Source organism: Ceratotherium simum, chromosome 17 (assembly GCF_057802395.1).
Source record: "Ceratotherium simum simum isolate JZ-2026a chromosome 17, ASM5780239v1, whole genome shotgun sequence".
NCBI classification, from domain to species: Eukaryota; Metazoa; Chordata; class Mammalia; order Perissodactyla; family Rhinocerotidae; genus Ceratotherium; species Ceratotherium simum.
In genome coordinates this window covers 21,791,664-21,806,508 of record NC_141916.1, presented here as the reverse complement: position 1 = coordinate 21,806,508, position 14,845 = coordinate 21,791,664, and the positions used below count along the sequence as shown (strand labels likewise).

At 41.8% G+C, this 14,845-nt stretch overlaps 1 protein-coding gene across 4 annotated transcripts in view; it reads left to right on the top strand.

Annotated features, from left to right (window-relative positions):
* LOC147914749 (uncharacterized) overlaps window positions 1-14,845 on the top strand; it is a 50,371-nt gene that overhangs the window by 22,965 nt on the left and 12,561 nt on the right. For 2 of the 4 annotated variants that reach the window (XM_087442511.1, XM_087442512.1), the window contains exons 2-3: window positions 557-633; window positions 2,395-2,471. In XM_087442511.1, coding sequence (XP_087298637.1) covers window positions 557-633; window positions 2,395-2,471 — 154 coding nt within the window. Of the gene's footprint in view, window positions 1-556; window positions 675-2,394; window positions 2,472-3,929; window positions 4,414-14,845 lie in introns of those variants that run through there. The other 2 variants (XM_087442513.1, XR_015554954.1) reach the window with 2 other exon arrangements.

Genomic DNA, 14,845 nt, shown 5'->3' with positions numbered 1-14,845 from the left:
ATGAATCATTCTCACAGTAACTTTTGGTCAAACCAATCAACCAAGCAATGAAAAACCAACCCATTGGTTCTGAAGCTGTGATTAACAGGTCTCCAAGTTAGCCTCCACTTTCCCCATGCTCCTCCACATCTGGGACTGAATTGACTCCTACCACTCCCATGCCTCCTCTCTCCTGTCCTCCCTGCATCCACAGCCCTGCAGCCCTCTCTCCACCCGTGTATCAAACCCTAACATCAGGTAAGTCAAATGAGCTTTGGAAACTCCTGAAAAGCACCTGTGGACATAATTAAGAGAACACATTTTTAGCACGTGTTTATTTTCTCATTGTCATCGCTCCATCATGTGACTGCAATTAGTGACCCTGATAGCTCATTTGCATCAAGATCAGTAAAACCCTTTCATTTGTCCATTTAAATTGACTTGAGATTTTAGTTAATTATCACTTGCTGGCAGTCTGAAGGTCAGACTATTTCCTTTTGTTTCACATGGTAGTTAATCCCCTCATTAAGGGTGATGGAAAATGAATTATTAAACTCATGCCATTTTCATATTTCAGGTAATGAGAGGACCAAAGATCCCAAGGGTACCATAGAGGAAGTCAGGAAAGCGCTGAAGACTCTACTTCCTGCAAACGTCAGTTTCTGTCCTCTGGTCTCATGGTAAAGAAGGTTCAGGTAAGGCTCTTGCTCTAAATTAAAAAAAATAAAATGAAAATAAAAACAATAGTTCTTGGGCTCAGCTTTGCCACTCACTAGTTGCATGGCTTGGGGAAAGGCAGCAAACCTTATGACATTAAAGATTTTTTCAATTGCAAAATGGAGATAGTAATAACCAACTTAGAGGTGGTGAGCATTAATGCATAAACGAACAGCAAGTACGTACAAGAGTGCCTGCCACATAGTAAGGGCTTAATACATGTTAGGTAATTATATTATCACTTCCATTGTCACCCTGGGCAAGTCATCTTCTGAATTCTGTGGGTATTAGGCCTACACTTGCAGAGACATTGCTCACGCTTGGGTCAAAAGTTCACTTTGACCTACTGGGGCAAGGATGAAAGTTAAGTTGTGTTAGACCATGGAGAAAAATCCCAGTTAGCCATATCGCTAGGGCCTTAGAGAACTCAACTTTATCCATCCTCTTCTAATTACTCTGAAAAGATTTTTTGGAGGATGGAGTTGGTAGAAGGTAGACACAATAGATGGGATCCAGAAGACCACACTTGGTGAGGGAAGGTGTCTCTGGCCCTTCCTCTGGTTCTCCGTCTCGCTGGAAGCCGGCTCACCCTGGGCCTCCCGGACAAGACTTTGTACTTGGACTTCTGTCTCACCTGACCGTGTTTTAGGGGTACCTTAAGCTCGTGCTGACTACAAGTGAATTCAGCCCTGCTAAGGAAATCCCCACCCCATGAGGGAATACCTCCAAGTTTAATGTGGCCATTTCCTTTTGCTGTACCAAACAGTGGACGGTACAAAGTAGGGGAGTGCCCTGTAAGATGCAGAGTTCAGGGAAAGCTCTATAGGGGAAGGGAGATCTCAGCTGGGTTTTGAGAGACCAGTAGGATTCAGATTGCCAGAGAGAAGGAGGGAAGTCAGTGAGGAGAATGAGCAAAGTGGGAAGGGTCTGGGATGTGCCTAGAACAGGGAATCTTCCCAGAGGCTGGACCATAGACTCTGCAAGGGAGTAGGATAGCTGGGCTGCTCAGATAGGGTTGGAGTAAGGCCTTGGACTTCATCCTGCAGTCGGTACAGACACTAGAGGGTCGAAGCAGTATTTTAGGGGAAAAAAGTGTGGAGTGCTGCTTATGTGGAATCAGTGGTGATAGACTTGGTGGGAGGGGCACAGGGCCTGAGGTAATGGAGACCTGGGATGAAAAAGGAAAATAAGATGCACTGGGGTGGTTTTATGATTATACACATTGTTATATGCAGAAAGGGTAGAAACCGTTGCTCAAAACTGAATTTTAAAATGTATTTTGTGAACGCTTTACCCAAAACTGTCATTCACTAAATCCTGATTGCATTTTCGCAGGGAAAATATTTTACCCCTTTAAGAAAGGTTCTAGTAAGAAGCAGCTTTAAAACTGCTCCTAGAAGAGTAAAAGTCACAGGGGAAAGTGAGTGGGGCGTGAGTGATTGAAAGAGTGACAAAGTGCTGGTGTCTTTCCAAAGACCACGCCCGTGAGTTGATGCTTCGTGTGACAAGTGCGGTCTTGTAGCTCTTTCATTCCCTCATCAATATTGGAAAACACTTTCTATATCTTCCCATAAAGAGGAGAAAAATACCCTACTAATGATGCAGTTAGTAAGTTTTATCATTTTTAATTGAGAAACATATGAAAGTTAGAAAATTAAATCTGGAAGAGAACTTAGATGTCCTTTCATCCTTTTACAGAAAGGGAAACAGGACAAGAGAGTCAACTCCACCGAAAGCCACCTAGCCGGTGTGTGTGCCGGTCCCGTTGCTAGAAGGTAATGGCTTTGACTCCTGGTCTAGTGCTCTTTCTGCTTTACCACAAGAATCCCCAGAGACCATTTTCTTGCTGACACAGAAGACTTGGTGCTTTCCATTTTCTCTTTCTAAAGTCAAGAACTGTTTTATTGGATAAATTCTTCACATTTCTCCTTACTGCATAATTTTTTCCTATTTAAGGAATTAAATAATTAACTGCAAGATAGTACATGTGTTGAAGATACCTTAACACAGAGGGGCGAGTTGCATAGAGGGAGGAAAGTGGGTGCCTATGGGAAAGTGCTCTGGCCAGCCCGCCAACTGGTGTTCAAGGTAAGGCAGACTCACAAACACTCAGCAAACTGCTGGCTCTGAACTCACGTGTTTCTGTGCTGATGGTCATCCCAGGCCCCTGAGCGGAGGCAGGGAGCCGCCTGCCATGGAGTCACAGGGGTCACTTGCTGCCCTCTCCTCTCTATGTGAGTGCCTTCTCTCTTCTCCGAGGGGGCCTAATGGTTCTAGTACCAATTCCAACATGGGGGCAGGATTCCTCACGCCACAAGCAATTCTCCGACACCAGCTGGGTGTCCTACAATTCAACTCAATTCTGACACTATCTACCTGGAGATAGTGTCAGATCTCACAGGTTAAGGGCTCAATCTTACAAGACTGCCCCCCCACACCACACTTCAGATGCCAATCACAAGTCCAGGTTGTCCGCTGAGCTTCTGACCCACCGGCTATACATTGGACGTTCCAACTACCACTTCCTTGGGTTCAATTAATTTGCTAGAGCAGCTCACAGCACTCAGGAAAACATTTCGCTTACTAGATTACCAGTTTATTATAAAAGGATATAACCCAGGAACAGCCAGATGGAAGAGATGCATCGGGCAAGGTATGGAGAAAGGGTGCAGAGCTTCATGCTCTCTCCAAGTGTGCCACACTCCCCAAATCTCCACTTGTTCACCCCCACCTGGAAGCTCTCCAAACCCCCTACTATTGGGACGTTATGGAGGCTTCCTCACATACGCATGATCAATTACAAACTCCATTTCCAGCCCCTCTCCCCTCTCTAGAGAAGTGGGGGCAGGGGCTGAAAATTCCAAGCTTCTAATCATGGCTTTGTCTTTCTGGTAACCAGCCATCATCCAGGACCCATCCAGGAGCTCACCCAGAATTGCCTCATTAGAACAAAAGATGCTCCTACTGCTCTTATCACTTAGGAATTTACAAGGGTTTTAGGAGACCTGTGTCAGAGACTGGGGATGAAGACCAAATATGTATTTCCTATTATAAATCACAATATCACACCACCACCCCCCACCCACCTTGCGGAAGTCTTGGCTTCCTACAGGTCACCCATCAACCTCAATTCCCCAATCTCCCCCTTTCCTAGAAAAAGTTTAAAGAAAAATAAATTCATCCTGTCAGAGCATGCTCCTTTTCTTTTTCCTCCAACCTTTTTCGTGTCTCAGGTCCTGCCTCTCGTCCAGGTGAAATTGCATACACACTTCAGGGCCTGCTTCCTCTGCCTCCAGGACCTGCAGCCTCCTCTCCATGGCACCTTCTCCCCCAAACCTGTTTCTCTCTGCATATTAAGAACCCACACTGGAGAGGGGGTGCCCCAGTAACCTCCGCAGGTAACTGCTGCTGACTGTCTCCCACCGTCTCAGTGATCTGGCCTGGGCTCAGGCACAGGAAGTCTTGGTCATGGGAAGCTGCCAGATTAATTAAGAGAAATTCAAACAGTTGTATTTTCTGAAAGTGTACATAGGGCAAGAACATGTGCAATTGACAGTCATTGAAAGGCCATCATTTTTAGCACAACCCAGTGAAGTACTAAGTGGTGTGTTTTCATTAGGATATTGTTCTGCTAAACACAGGCCAATTAAGAGATCTGTCTGGCTGCTGGCTTGATGATATTTCCATTTTAACGTTGGGTCAAATAGGAATATAATGATAGGTGGTGAGTTTCTTCAGCTCAGTTCTGTCCTTCACATAATATAAACGTCAACTTTTTCTGTAGACTTTTAAATTTTCAGAATTAGTTAGAACTTGGAACCTTTTTCTTTTATGACCAACTTAAGTCTTTGACGTTTAGCTCATCAGACACTTATTCTTTGACGTTACCGTGTCTCTGTTCTGTGGATTCCCTGTCAGGCCATGAATGGTGAGGCTAGATGAATCTTCTAATACTAGGCATCCATCTCATTTCTTCTTTCTTTCTGTCAGTGTTTCTTAACTTATGATTCTTTAACTAACTTGGGAATCATCTGGTGCTGACTTATATTGAATCTAGCATCAAGGTTAAGCTGATTCTTCATTCAATCATTCACAGGATGTGTTGGATGGAAACTCTATGCCAGGAATGTTCCAGGTGCTGAGGAAATCATGGTGAATAAAAATAATTGTGATCCCTGCCCTCATGGAGTTTACATTCCAGTTGAGCAGACAAGCAATAATCAAATGATCATACAATAAATCTATAATTAACACTGTGATAAATAGGATAAAGGAGAAAATATGGGTAACAAGTTAAGACCTAATTTCCAATGGTCACAATTTTATCAGTCGGGATTCTCACTGTGGAAACCTATTTAAACCATTTTAAACAAAAACAAAATTGGGGTCAGCCCATTGGAGTAGTTGTTGAGTTTGGTGTGCTCTGCTTCGGCAAACTGGGGTACACGGGTTTGGATCCCGGACACAGACCTACACCACTCATCAAGCCGTGCTGTGGTGGCAACCCACAAGCAAAATAGAGGATTGGCACAGATGTTAGCTCAGGGCCAATCTTCCTCAGCAAACATAAAAAATAAAAAATAAAAATTGATGAAAATTAAATAAAATAAATGTATGTTTTACAAACACTTAATCATTATGAAGAACTGTAATGGTAATTTTTCATTTTCTGCCCAGCACTGCCTCCCCTTTCTTATGGTAACAAAGCCCATTCCAGTTATCAGAGATGGTCACGTGATCCAAATAGGACTATTGGAATTCTTCTCTGGGATTTTTCTAAGGCGAGCTGCTGGGAAGGCTTTTCCCCTCTTGGTCGTGGAGTGGGGGGCATGTGAGTCTGGACTGCTCTTGTCCATGCCCATCCTCCTCTCCCCAAACTCCCTGCTAGTAGCTCTGAACTCAGAGTGAAGCCAGCTTGCAGAGAGAGGCAGAGATGAGAGACAAAGAAAGAGAATCTCAAAGTGGGAGGTCCTAGCTTCAGACATACCTAAGACCAGTCTTCTGTGGCTTTTTCTATAGTTTGGATACAGGAGACTTTAAACTCTGGTTTCTACCTAATGTGAGTTTGAGTCCATTTCTGTCACTTGCTAATGATGAGTTCACATTAATACAGAAATCAGGCACTTAATGTTGTAAATATTTCTTAGGATGGATTATCACGTGTGGCTGGGCTACCTGAGCATATCTTATAATCAATCCATTGAAATTCTGATTTTCTTGGTTCTGGTTTTTTTGCTTCTCCTTGAAGCAATTTTTCCTTACACCAAGTACCCAAATTCATTGTTCAAAGTTGGTGCGTATGAGAGGGTGGGCATAAATCTTGATATTCTTCATTGTTGATTCATATTCATGAAAGATTCCTAAAGTTCTGTTGGGTGAATGCCTGTGCCAAGTGTCATAAGTCAAAGGAGTCACTCTGCTGCATCTGTATGAAGAGGCTGGGAATCTTGGTGGGATCAGAGCCTCCTCGCCCATCTCCATGGACCATTGTGTTGCTTTCCCGGGACAGGTCTATGGGACAGGGTCAGTATATGCTCTGCGTGCTATAGAAGGACAGAGGCTCTTTTCTCCTCTTTTCCATGGGACGTAGGGATGGAATAGGTAGGTGGCAGCCCTTAGGGCCCAAATTTAAGAGGGTAAGTTGAGGCAAACTTGTTGAGGTTTTGACCATTTTCCCAGAAGAAGCAGAGGGAACAATGTATCAGAGTTAGAGGACTATGGAGGGCTTTGGCATGGCCCCTGACATTAGCTTTGGCAGAGAGACCAGGTTCCAGCAGGTGGCAGCAGTGCAACAGAGGCCTCTTCCTCCAATGAATGTGCAGTGAAGGTGGCACAGGGACCAAAGTGCAGACAGGGCTGGCAGTGACCCTGGCAGGGAGGGAGCCAGTCTCTGCAGTAGATGCAATGCCTCAGGGGTGAAAGGAAGCAGAGTTTAGGAATTAAGACTTAGACACTGGAGTCACCAGCCTGGGGTTAGCATCTCACACATTAGCCGGTCCCATAGGGATTTGTTCAGATACAATGTCCCTTGAAAGAGGAAATTGGTGGGAAAGTATGTTTTCTCTTTTACATTCAAGTGAGACTCCTGAACCAGAAAAATTAGGGACTTTACTGCCAATTACGAACTGGGTATCTTCACAAAAAGACATTTAAACTTTCTAAAGCTCAGTTTTCCCATATGTAAATAGGGATGAAAAATAATAATTACCTTATAGGATTGTTGGAGGACAAAATGACAATATGACAAAGTGGGATGCTATGCCTGATGCCAGGAAGCACTCAGTGAATGGTGGGAGATACACACCCAGCAACTGAGCTAGTGAGAAGGCTACTACCCAGGAGTACAGGGCTTGCAGACTTACTCAGTGATGAGGAATTCAAGATGGAGGGGGTTGGGCAAGCATTGCTTTCTCCAGTTGAGAACACTGAAATCATCGCTGGAGGGGGCTCTGGATGGGAGCAAGAGGCAAGTGGGAGGGAGAGTAGCCCTAACATTGCTGAGCTTCTCAGGAGCTGACTCGGGAACAGCTCATACACACTAAACAAGGACCTGATTATGTGGGTCAACAATCCCAGGGGAAGGTAAAATAATGGGGTTGATGAAGAACAACAGATTTCTCCCAAGAACTTCCTCTCCTAGTGATACCAGACCTCTTAATCTCAAGTTTATGTGCCCAACATGCAATTAACAAAAGAAGAAAGCAGGGATTTTTATAGAGCTAAGAGGCTTGGGATGAGGAGTCTTGGAGAAACAAAGGGGAAATCTATGTTTCTTTCTCTCCAGATAAACCCTTGGGCAACCAGACTTCTGTGCATCTGGGGGCCAGTTATCTGATAACCTCCTTGAAGTTTATCTCATAACTTCCGTGAAGGCATTCTTTTTCTTCTGCAAAACAAGCCCATAAATCCTTTTGACCCTGGAGTCACCCCTCAGGTTAAACAAGAAAACAGCAAATTAACAAGAGTACTTCTTTTCATCTGTGTCTGTGTTGGGAACAAAGTCAAAGAGCAATCATGATTTTATTGAGTATTTACAGGAGCCCTCAGGTACCCACCTTAACTGGGATCTTTGTACTCTGCACATTCCTTTTGTTCAGAGACTGTCTGAAAGCAACAAATTTCCCAAATGTGCATTGGATTGTCCTTTTCCCCACATCTTTGCCAGCCCTAGATGTTATCCATTTTTTACTTTTCCCTAATCTGATAAATCAAACTGTAGTTTAATTTCCATTTTCCTGGCCACTGGTGAGACTGAGCATCTTTTCACATGTTTCTTGGCCATTTGCATTTCCTTTTTGGTTTCCATCACTTGACCTTTACAACAGGATGGAATCATCTTTAGAATCAGTCCTTTTATTTCATTTCTGTTTTCTTCTCTTCTTTAAATTGCATGCCTCTGATTAATCTATTTTACGAATATATAATACCTCAGGGCACACACGGACTTTGTTTGTCTTCCTTTGGCAGATTTCTGATATAGGTAGAATTTTTTCGTCTTTTGGATTCATCATGGTTCAGATATTGAAATGAAAACTAAAATAAACTTTCCAGCGTGCCTTTCATCTCAATTTAAATCATTCTCGGTTAAATAAAAATCACCTACTTGAGAGTACTTTACTTAAGTTTTGGACTTTCTAAAGAACAGAATTGGAGGCAGAATAATGTAAAAAGAAGTTTCAAGAAGTTTAGAGTATTAGATTTGGGATTTAAAATCCCTGTTTGCATCCTTCTACCAATTTCCCTGTCACTTTCAGCAAATCACTTCCCTTTTCGTTCTCTAAGTGGGAGTGAGGCGGGGGGTTAAGCTATATCATTGATTAGTGATTCTTAACCCTGGCTACACATTAGGATTACCTGAAAAACTTTAAAAAAACACTGATGCCCACCTCCAAGCCGGTTAAGTCAGAATCTCTGGAAATGGAATCTACGCATCAGTATTTTTTTAAAGAGCCCCAGGTGATTTTGATGGGCAACCAAGAGTGGGAATCACTAAACCTCATAATCTCTAATATCCCTTCTAACAAACATCTCTATGATTTTAAAACATGTTGAGATTTGGGCAGTGTTTCAAACCCATCAGTGATTTTTAACCTAGTAAAATGGAGATTCTACTTTATTTTTCTACATAATACAGTGGCGTTTAGAACTGGCCTAAATAGATGGCTTGGAGGAATGTTTACTAGTGGCTGAAATCATTCACTAGTCCTCTTACTTTTCCCACTTCTCCTATGGTGTTCCTCTCTCTAAATGAAACATTATTATGAGCTTTTGTTGAGCTAAAATGTAGATGAACATACACTCATGTTCATAGCAGCATTATTCACAATAGCTAAAACATGGAAGCAACCCAGTGTCCATCAACAGATGAATGAATAAGCAAAATGTGGTATACACACACAGTGGAATACTATTCAGTCTTAAAGAAGAAGAAAAGTCTGACATATGCTACAACATGGATGAAACATGGGGATGTTATGCTATGTGATGTAAGTCAGCCACAAAAAGACAGATATATATGATTCCACTTATATGAAGTACATAGAATAGTCAAAATCGTAGAGGTAGAAAGTGGAATTGTGGTTGCTAGGGGCTGGGGGCAGAAGAGCAGGAATGGGGAGTTATTGTTTAATGGGTACACATTTTCAGTTTTCTAAGATGGAAAGAGATCTGTGGATGGATGGTGGTGATGGTTGCACAACATTATGGATGTGTTTCATGCCTCTCAGCTGTACACTTAAAAATGGTTAAGTTGGAAAAACCACAGACATTTGTGGCCTTTCCTGAGTATTTGCTCAAGGCTATGTATTTCTCCATGTCAAAAAAAATGGTTAAGGTGATAAATATTAAGTGTATTTTACCACAATAAAAAATTTTTTTTAATGTACGTGAACAAAGAGGGATAAATGAATGAACGATCTGTCATGTAAATCACTAATCCAGAGGACAGCTAACAATCACTTCTTCTGTCCCCACTTTGAGATTAAAAACCAAAATGTTGGGCTCAGAGTGTGTCAAGTGAGTTTCGCAGACATGGTTGTCAATGAAGAGGAAAGTATAGTGGTTACCATAAGACACACTTCAATACCCATTTTATTCAGTCAATAGCCATTCAACCAATCGATTAATTATGACTTACAAGCATATTTCATCCAGGAAGTGTTTGCTAACAGTTTGTGGTTGACAAAGTTTTGGTCCGGCCCAAATTTACTAACAAAATATGATATCTCTGCTGCACAAGGAGCTTCGAATATTACTGGGAAGACAAAACCCTTAAGACACGAAGTTACTCCATGACACCCTTCTCTATTGCATGGTAGACACCATAAGTGCAAGGGAAGCAGCCTTACCTTGAATGTCAAGTGAGAAATGTTTCGGGAGCCCTCTGTGTCACCATTGGGAGCATAATCAGTGAAAAGGAATGAGGCTCCCTGAGAAGCTGCTTTGATCACGAAAACATGAGCTTCATTTTTAGATCAAACTTGCATTTTCTTTCAAGTAATTATTGATCAGGCCCTTCCTTGCTGAGTCAATAACCAACACATAGCAGACGTTGGTCCAACATGAAGTTCTATCTCCCAGGCTGCAAATGCAGGGAAACAGGAGGTCAGAGCACCAAAGGGTTGAGCTCCTCGGTTCAAAAACCATAAGCAGCATGAAAGAATGTGCTGGTGTTCTTTCAAGTTTGTCTTATATAACTTCAGATTTCAAAGATAAATACATTTATCCTCCCACTGAGTTCAGTTGCTTTAGAAGTAGTCTGATTTTTTTTTAATTAATTTTTGGTAGAACCAAAGGGTCCATTTAACATTTAGCTGGTCTTAATAATATAAGCCCAGGGACACTGTGAACCTCATATTTTGAGCCACAAGGACATAGAGATGAAGATGGCATTACCCTGCCGTGGAAGAGCTCATGCCATCGGGGGAACCCACACCTACGTGAAAGAATCTTGTGGAAGACCACCTTTAAAATGCATCTTCTCTCATTTTATGATGGAAGGAACATCTTCATGGTTTTCACTGACCCTCAGAAGAAATAAGTGCTTATTAGATTTTTATTTACGTGTTTATTTATATATATATATTTTTTAATTGTATTAAATACACATAACGTAAAATTTACTATCTTTCTTTAGAAAACCAAACCAACAAAAATAAATCGCTAGGATACTTTTGTTAAAACACTAACTGCTGAATTGTTGCTATTGTCCATCTTAGTGTGTTAGCCAGAGCTAAGTGGTACATACTGTTTTAATTCACAGCTTTGCGGGGGGCTTAAGTACAATGTATATAGAAAAAAAATTCAGTCTGTTAAACTTGTAACCCTCAATGATGAGGATATGTGCATTACTAATTTAAAAAACATTTACCATCTTAACCATTTTAAATATATAGTTTAATGGCATTAAGTGCATTCACATTTTTGTGCAACCATCACCACCATCCATCCACAGAACTCTTTTCATCTTGCAAAACTGAAACTCTGTCCCCATTAAACAATGACTCCACAGTTCCTCCTTCTCTAGCCCCTGGGAACCACCATTCTCCTTTCTGTCTCTATGAATCTGATTATTCTAGGTACCTCGTATAAGTGGAGTCATCCAGTATTTGCCTTTTTGTGACTGACATTTCACTCAGCATAGTGGCCTCAAGGTAGAGTTTTTTTTAAAAGAGCTAATACTTTCAGGTGTCTCAAAAAAAGCAACTGTACTTATTCTAGCTGGGTTGTCCCAGTTATTTACAGATCTTATTAGAAAGTCACATCTCTCAGTGGTAAAGGGAACTGAGAAGATGTCATTTTGCACATAGTTGAGGGAAATCAGCGTAATTCATGAATTGTCTGGACCTCTCCAAGGCTCTGTGAGCAATCAGAAGCACCAGCACCACTCCTAATAAGTGTTTGTGGAGGTCACGAAGCTCTTCCACAAGAGTAAGAGAGAAGGCAGCAGCCTGAGTCAGCTGCCACGCCAGCCCCCGGCCCACTCGGCTCTGCTCTTGATTATGGGTGTGTATAACCATCTGGTATGTGGGTTTAGCAGTAAGAATGAGAGAATCAGGCTCTCCATGTCACATGTTGCTGTTATTTTATTTGACACTTGTTATATGGCCAACACTGCACCAAGCACAGCATAAACCTGGAATTACTCAATAGTCTCTGTCTATTATACAAAGGACGCTTCTGCCAAACTTGCTTCAGGGAATCAATTCCTCCAGTCCACTGAAATGTAGCCTTATTTCCTAATGCCTTTCAAACACCGAGACTTGATTGTTTAAACTCTAAAAGCTGTGGTATAGAGGTATTTTTTTTTAAGTAAGTGCTATTTCAATAAGAGTCTCTAGGCAAATTTCACCATACTTCATTAGGTTTCTGTTTTGGAGGAAAATATATCCCTCCATATTCCATGGTGTTAGTGCAGAAAACAAAGCAACTGTTTTCACTCACTATAACCCTTACTGTTTCTATTGAACAAAATAGTGATTTGAGCTGAAGGTTTGTTTGTGATTTTAATTACAATCTACATGTTGGACCTTAGCAAGTAGATATTGTGTTTTCTTCATAGGAAAGCCACTTCCAAGGTACATAATTTTACCTTAACGTCTTCCAATGTTGTAATCCTTTAACAAAACTTTGTAAAAGCACATTATTTGCAAATGTTCATAACAGATATGATAGTTGCCTGTTTCTTATGCCCTTTAAAAGACTCCCCATTCTCCCCTGGGCCCCAGGGAGTATTGGGATATTCAAATGCCTCCTCCCTTCAACCAAGAGACTAAAGTTTCGTTTCTGCAGTAAAGGGCCTCAATCTTCAGCGAGCTTCTAGGGCAGGCAAAGGATGGTCATTGATTTGCCCCTGGACATCCTACTGGCCTTCTGGGTGCAAAACCAAATGGAAATTCCTTTCCCTTCCTCAACTAATATTCCCCCACTCTTGGTAGGTTTGTCTTTACAGTCTATTACAAAAAACTGACTAATAGAACTAGCTTTCTTTAAAATTATACAACAGTTCCCTCTCAATTATATGTGATGTTGCCGTCATTCCATAAATAAATTCTGGGTACTGGGGTAGGTCTCTGGGATGTACTAAGATGAATCAGATGGAGTCTTTGTCCTAAAGGAGTAGGAAAAGGATTTACACTCGTTTCCTGTTATACTAGTCAGTCATAATACATGGTATAAGAGAAAGCTATGGGAATGCAGAATATATTAAGCCGCTGACATGTAGTATATAATTCAATCCTCACAACCATGATATAATTAGGCATTTTTACCCCCAATTTAGAAATGAGGGCACTGAGGCTTGGCCCGGTATGATTGTTTGCTCAACTTTTTTGCTTTTTACTGCACTATTCCATGCTGGTAATACTTTCTGCTTCATGTCCATCATCGATTCAGATTCCCACCCCTAAAAAAAGGAGGAGAGATTGGGAGGCTTCAGACAATCAGCTTTTACCAGATTTGAACTGCCTTCTAGTTTGCATCAGAAATATGTGGGACGTGTATGCAGAGAAATATATATGCCCAAAAGGTAGCCAAAATGTGATTTTTTTTTTTTGAAGAATGTGATTTTTGAGAGTCATATATTTTATTTAGAGAAACACACTGGTGAAGCCCTTGGTATGTTTGCATAATTCTCTCTTCCTCCTGTGATTCCAATTAGCAGGGTAAAAACTAAGTTTGGGACTTTGGTAACTTTCTAAAGATTTTCTGGGGATAAGGAGAGATACAAAGCCATCATAAACAGCGGGGCACGCTTATGTAGAGAGAGCAGCTGTCAAAATGCAGATTCAGGGCCGGCCCGGTAGCTTAGCGGTTAAGTGCGCGCGCTGCCCTGCTGGCGGCCCGGGTTCGGATCCCGGGCGCTCACCGAAGCACCGCTTCTCCGGCCATGCTGAGGCCGCGTCCCACATACAGCAACTAGAAGGATGTGCAGCTGTGACATACAACTATCTGCTGGGGCTTTGGTGGAAAAAAAATAAAAATTATAAAAAAAAAAAAATGCAGATTCAGCACACCTTCTTGAGTGAGTGCCCGCTGCACACCACTGCATTAGAGGCTTATCTTTTGCCATCTTATCTTCATAGCAAACCTGGGAGTTGGATGCTAATCTCCCCCAGTTCACACATGAGGAAACTGAGGCCCAGATAGGTAATAAGTGATAGAGCTTAGATTCAAACTCAGGTCCTCTGCCTCCAAGCGCAGCTTATGGCTTAAAAGCAGACATGTTTGAGATCTAGGCAGAGGCTTTTCAGCTAATTACAATCTGGCCTGTGAAAGCTGGGAATGCAGCTTTCTCCGCACTCTGGACAAGAGAAAGAGAACATTGCCCCTGGGAACAGATCTGTGTCTGGCTCATAGCACATACGCAGACACCTCGATTTTAGCTCAAAATTAGATTGCCCTGGGTTAGCGGAGGCTGCCTCTCTGCTACTTCTGCTGTCGCTTCACCTGTAGAGCTATCTCAAAAAAAAGTAAATGTTCCTATCTCAGAAGACTTAAGGTTGCTGCCACTAAGTCCTCCAGCTAGAGCAGGAATGGAGGCTCCTATTACCAGGGGCTGCCACCAAGGGACAGGCCTCAGAGTAAGCTTTCAAGAACTAGATAATGCCAGCATCTGGCTTTCCATCATGATCATCTTACTCCAAGACACACCAGGTTTTAAGAGCTTCTACTTTCCTGGTTCCTGTTGTCTGTTAAGCAAGGGTGAACAACATAGCCTGGAGATATAGGTGGGAAGAAAGTTTGGGAAGTTAGATTATGTGCAAATTAAGATGATAACTTTTGTTTGAATTACTCCAAAGTTGATATCTTTTTCAAAAATAATAAAAAACAAACATAACAAATTGAGTCAATTCTAATCTAAGTCATTAACATAAATAATGAGATGTTGCCAGTCTAAGTGTATAAAGGGGTTTATATCAAAGTCTATCAGGTAGGTTACCAATAAATGTTTGTAAAAAGGAATAAATGGATGGTGGTTTTAGGACCTTACCAAAACCAAGAGTGACACCCTTCTCTGGATTCAGCCTACTTTGGAATCTTTGTAATAATGGTGGAGGGAATTTCAGGCACAAGAATCAGAGCAATTAAAAGCTTCTTCTAGTGCTGCTTTATTCTGTGCCCAAACCACTATTAAACTACTGTCACGTGG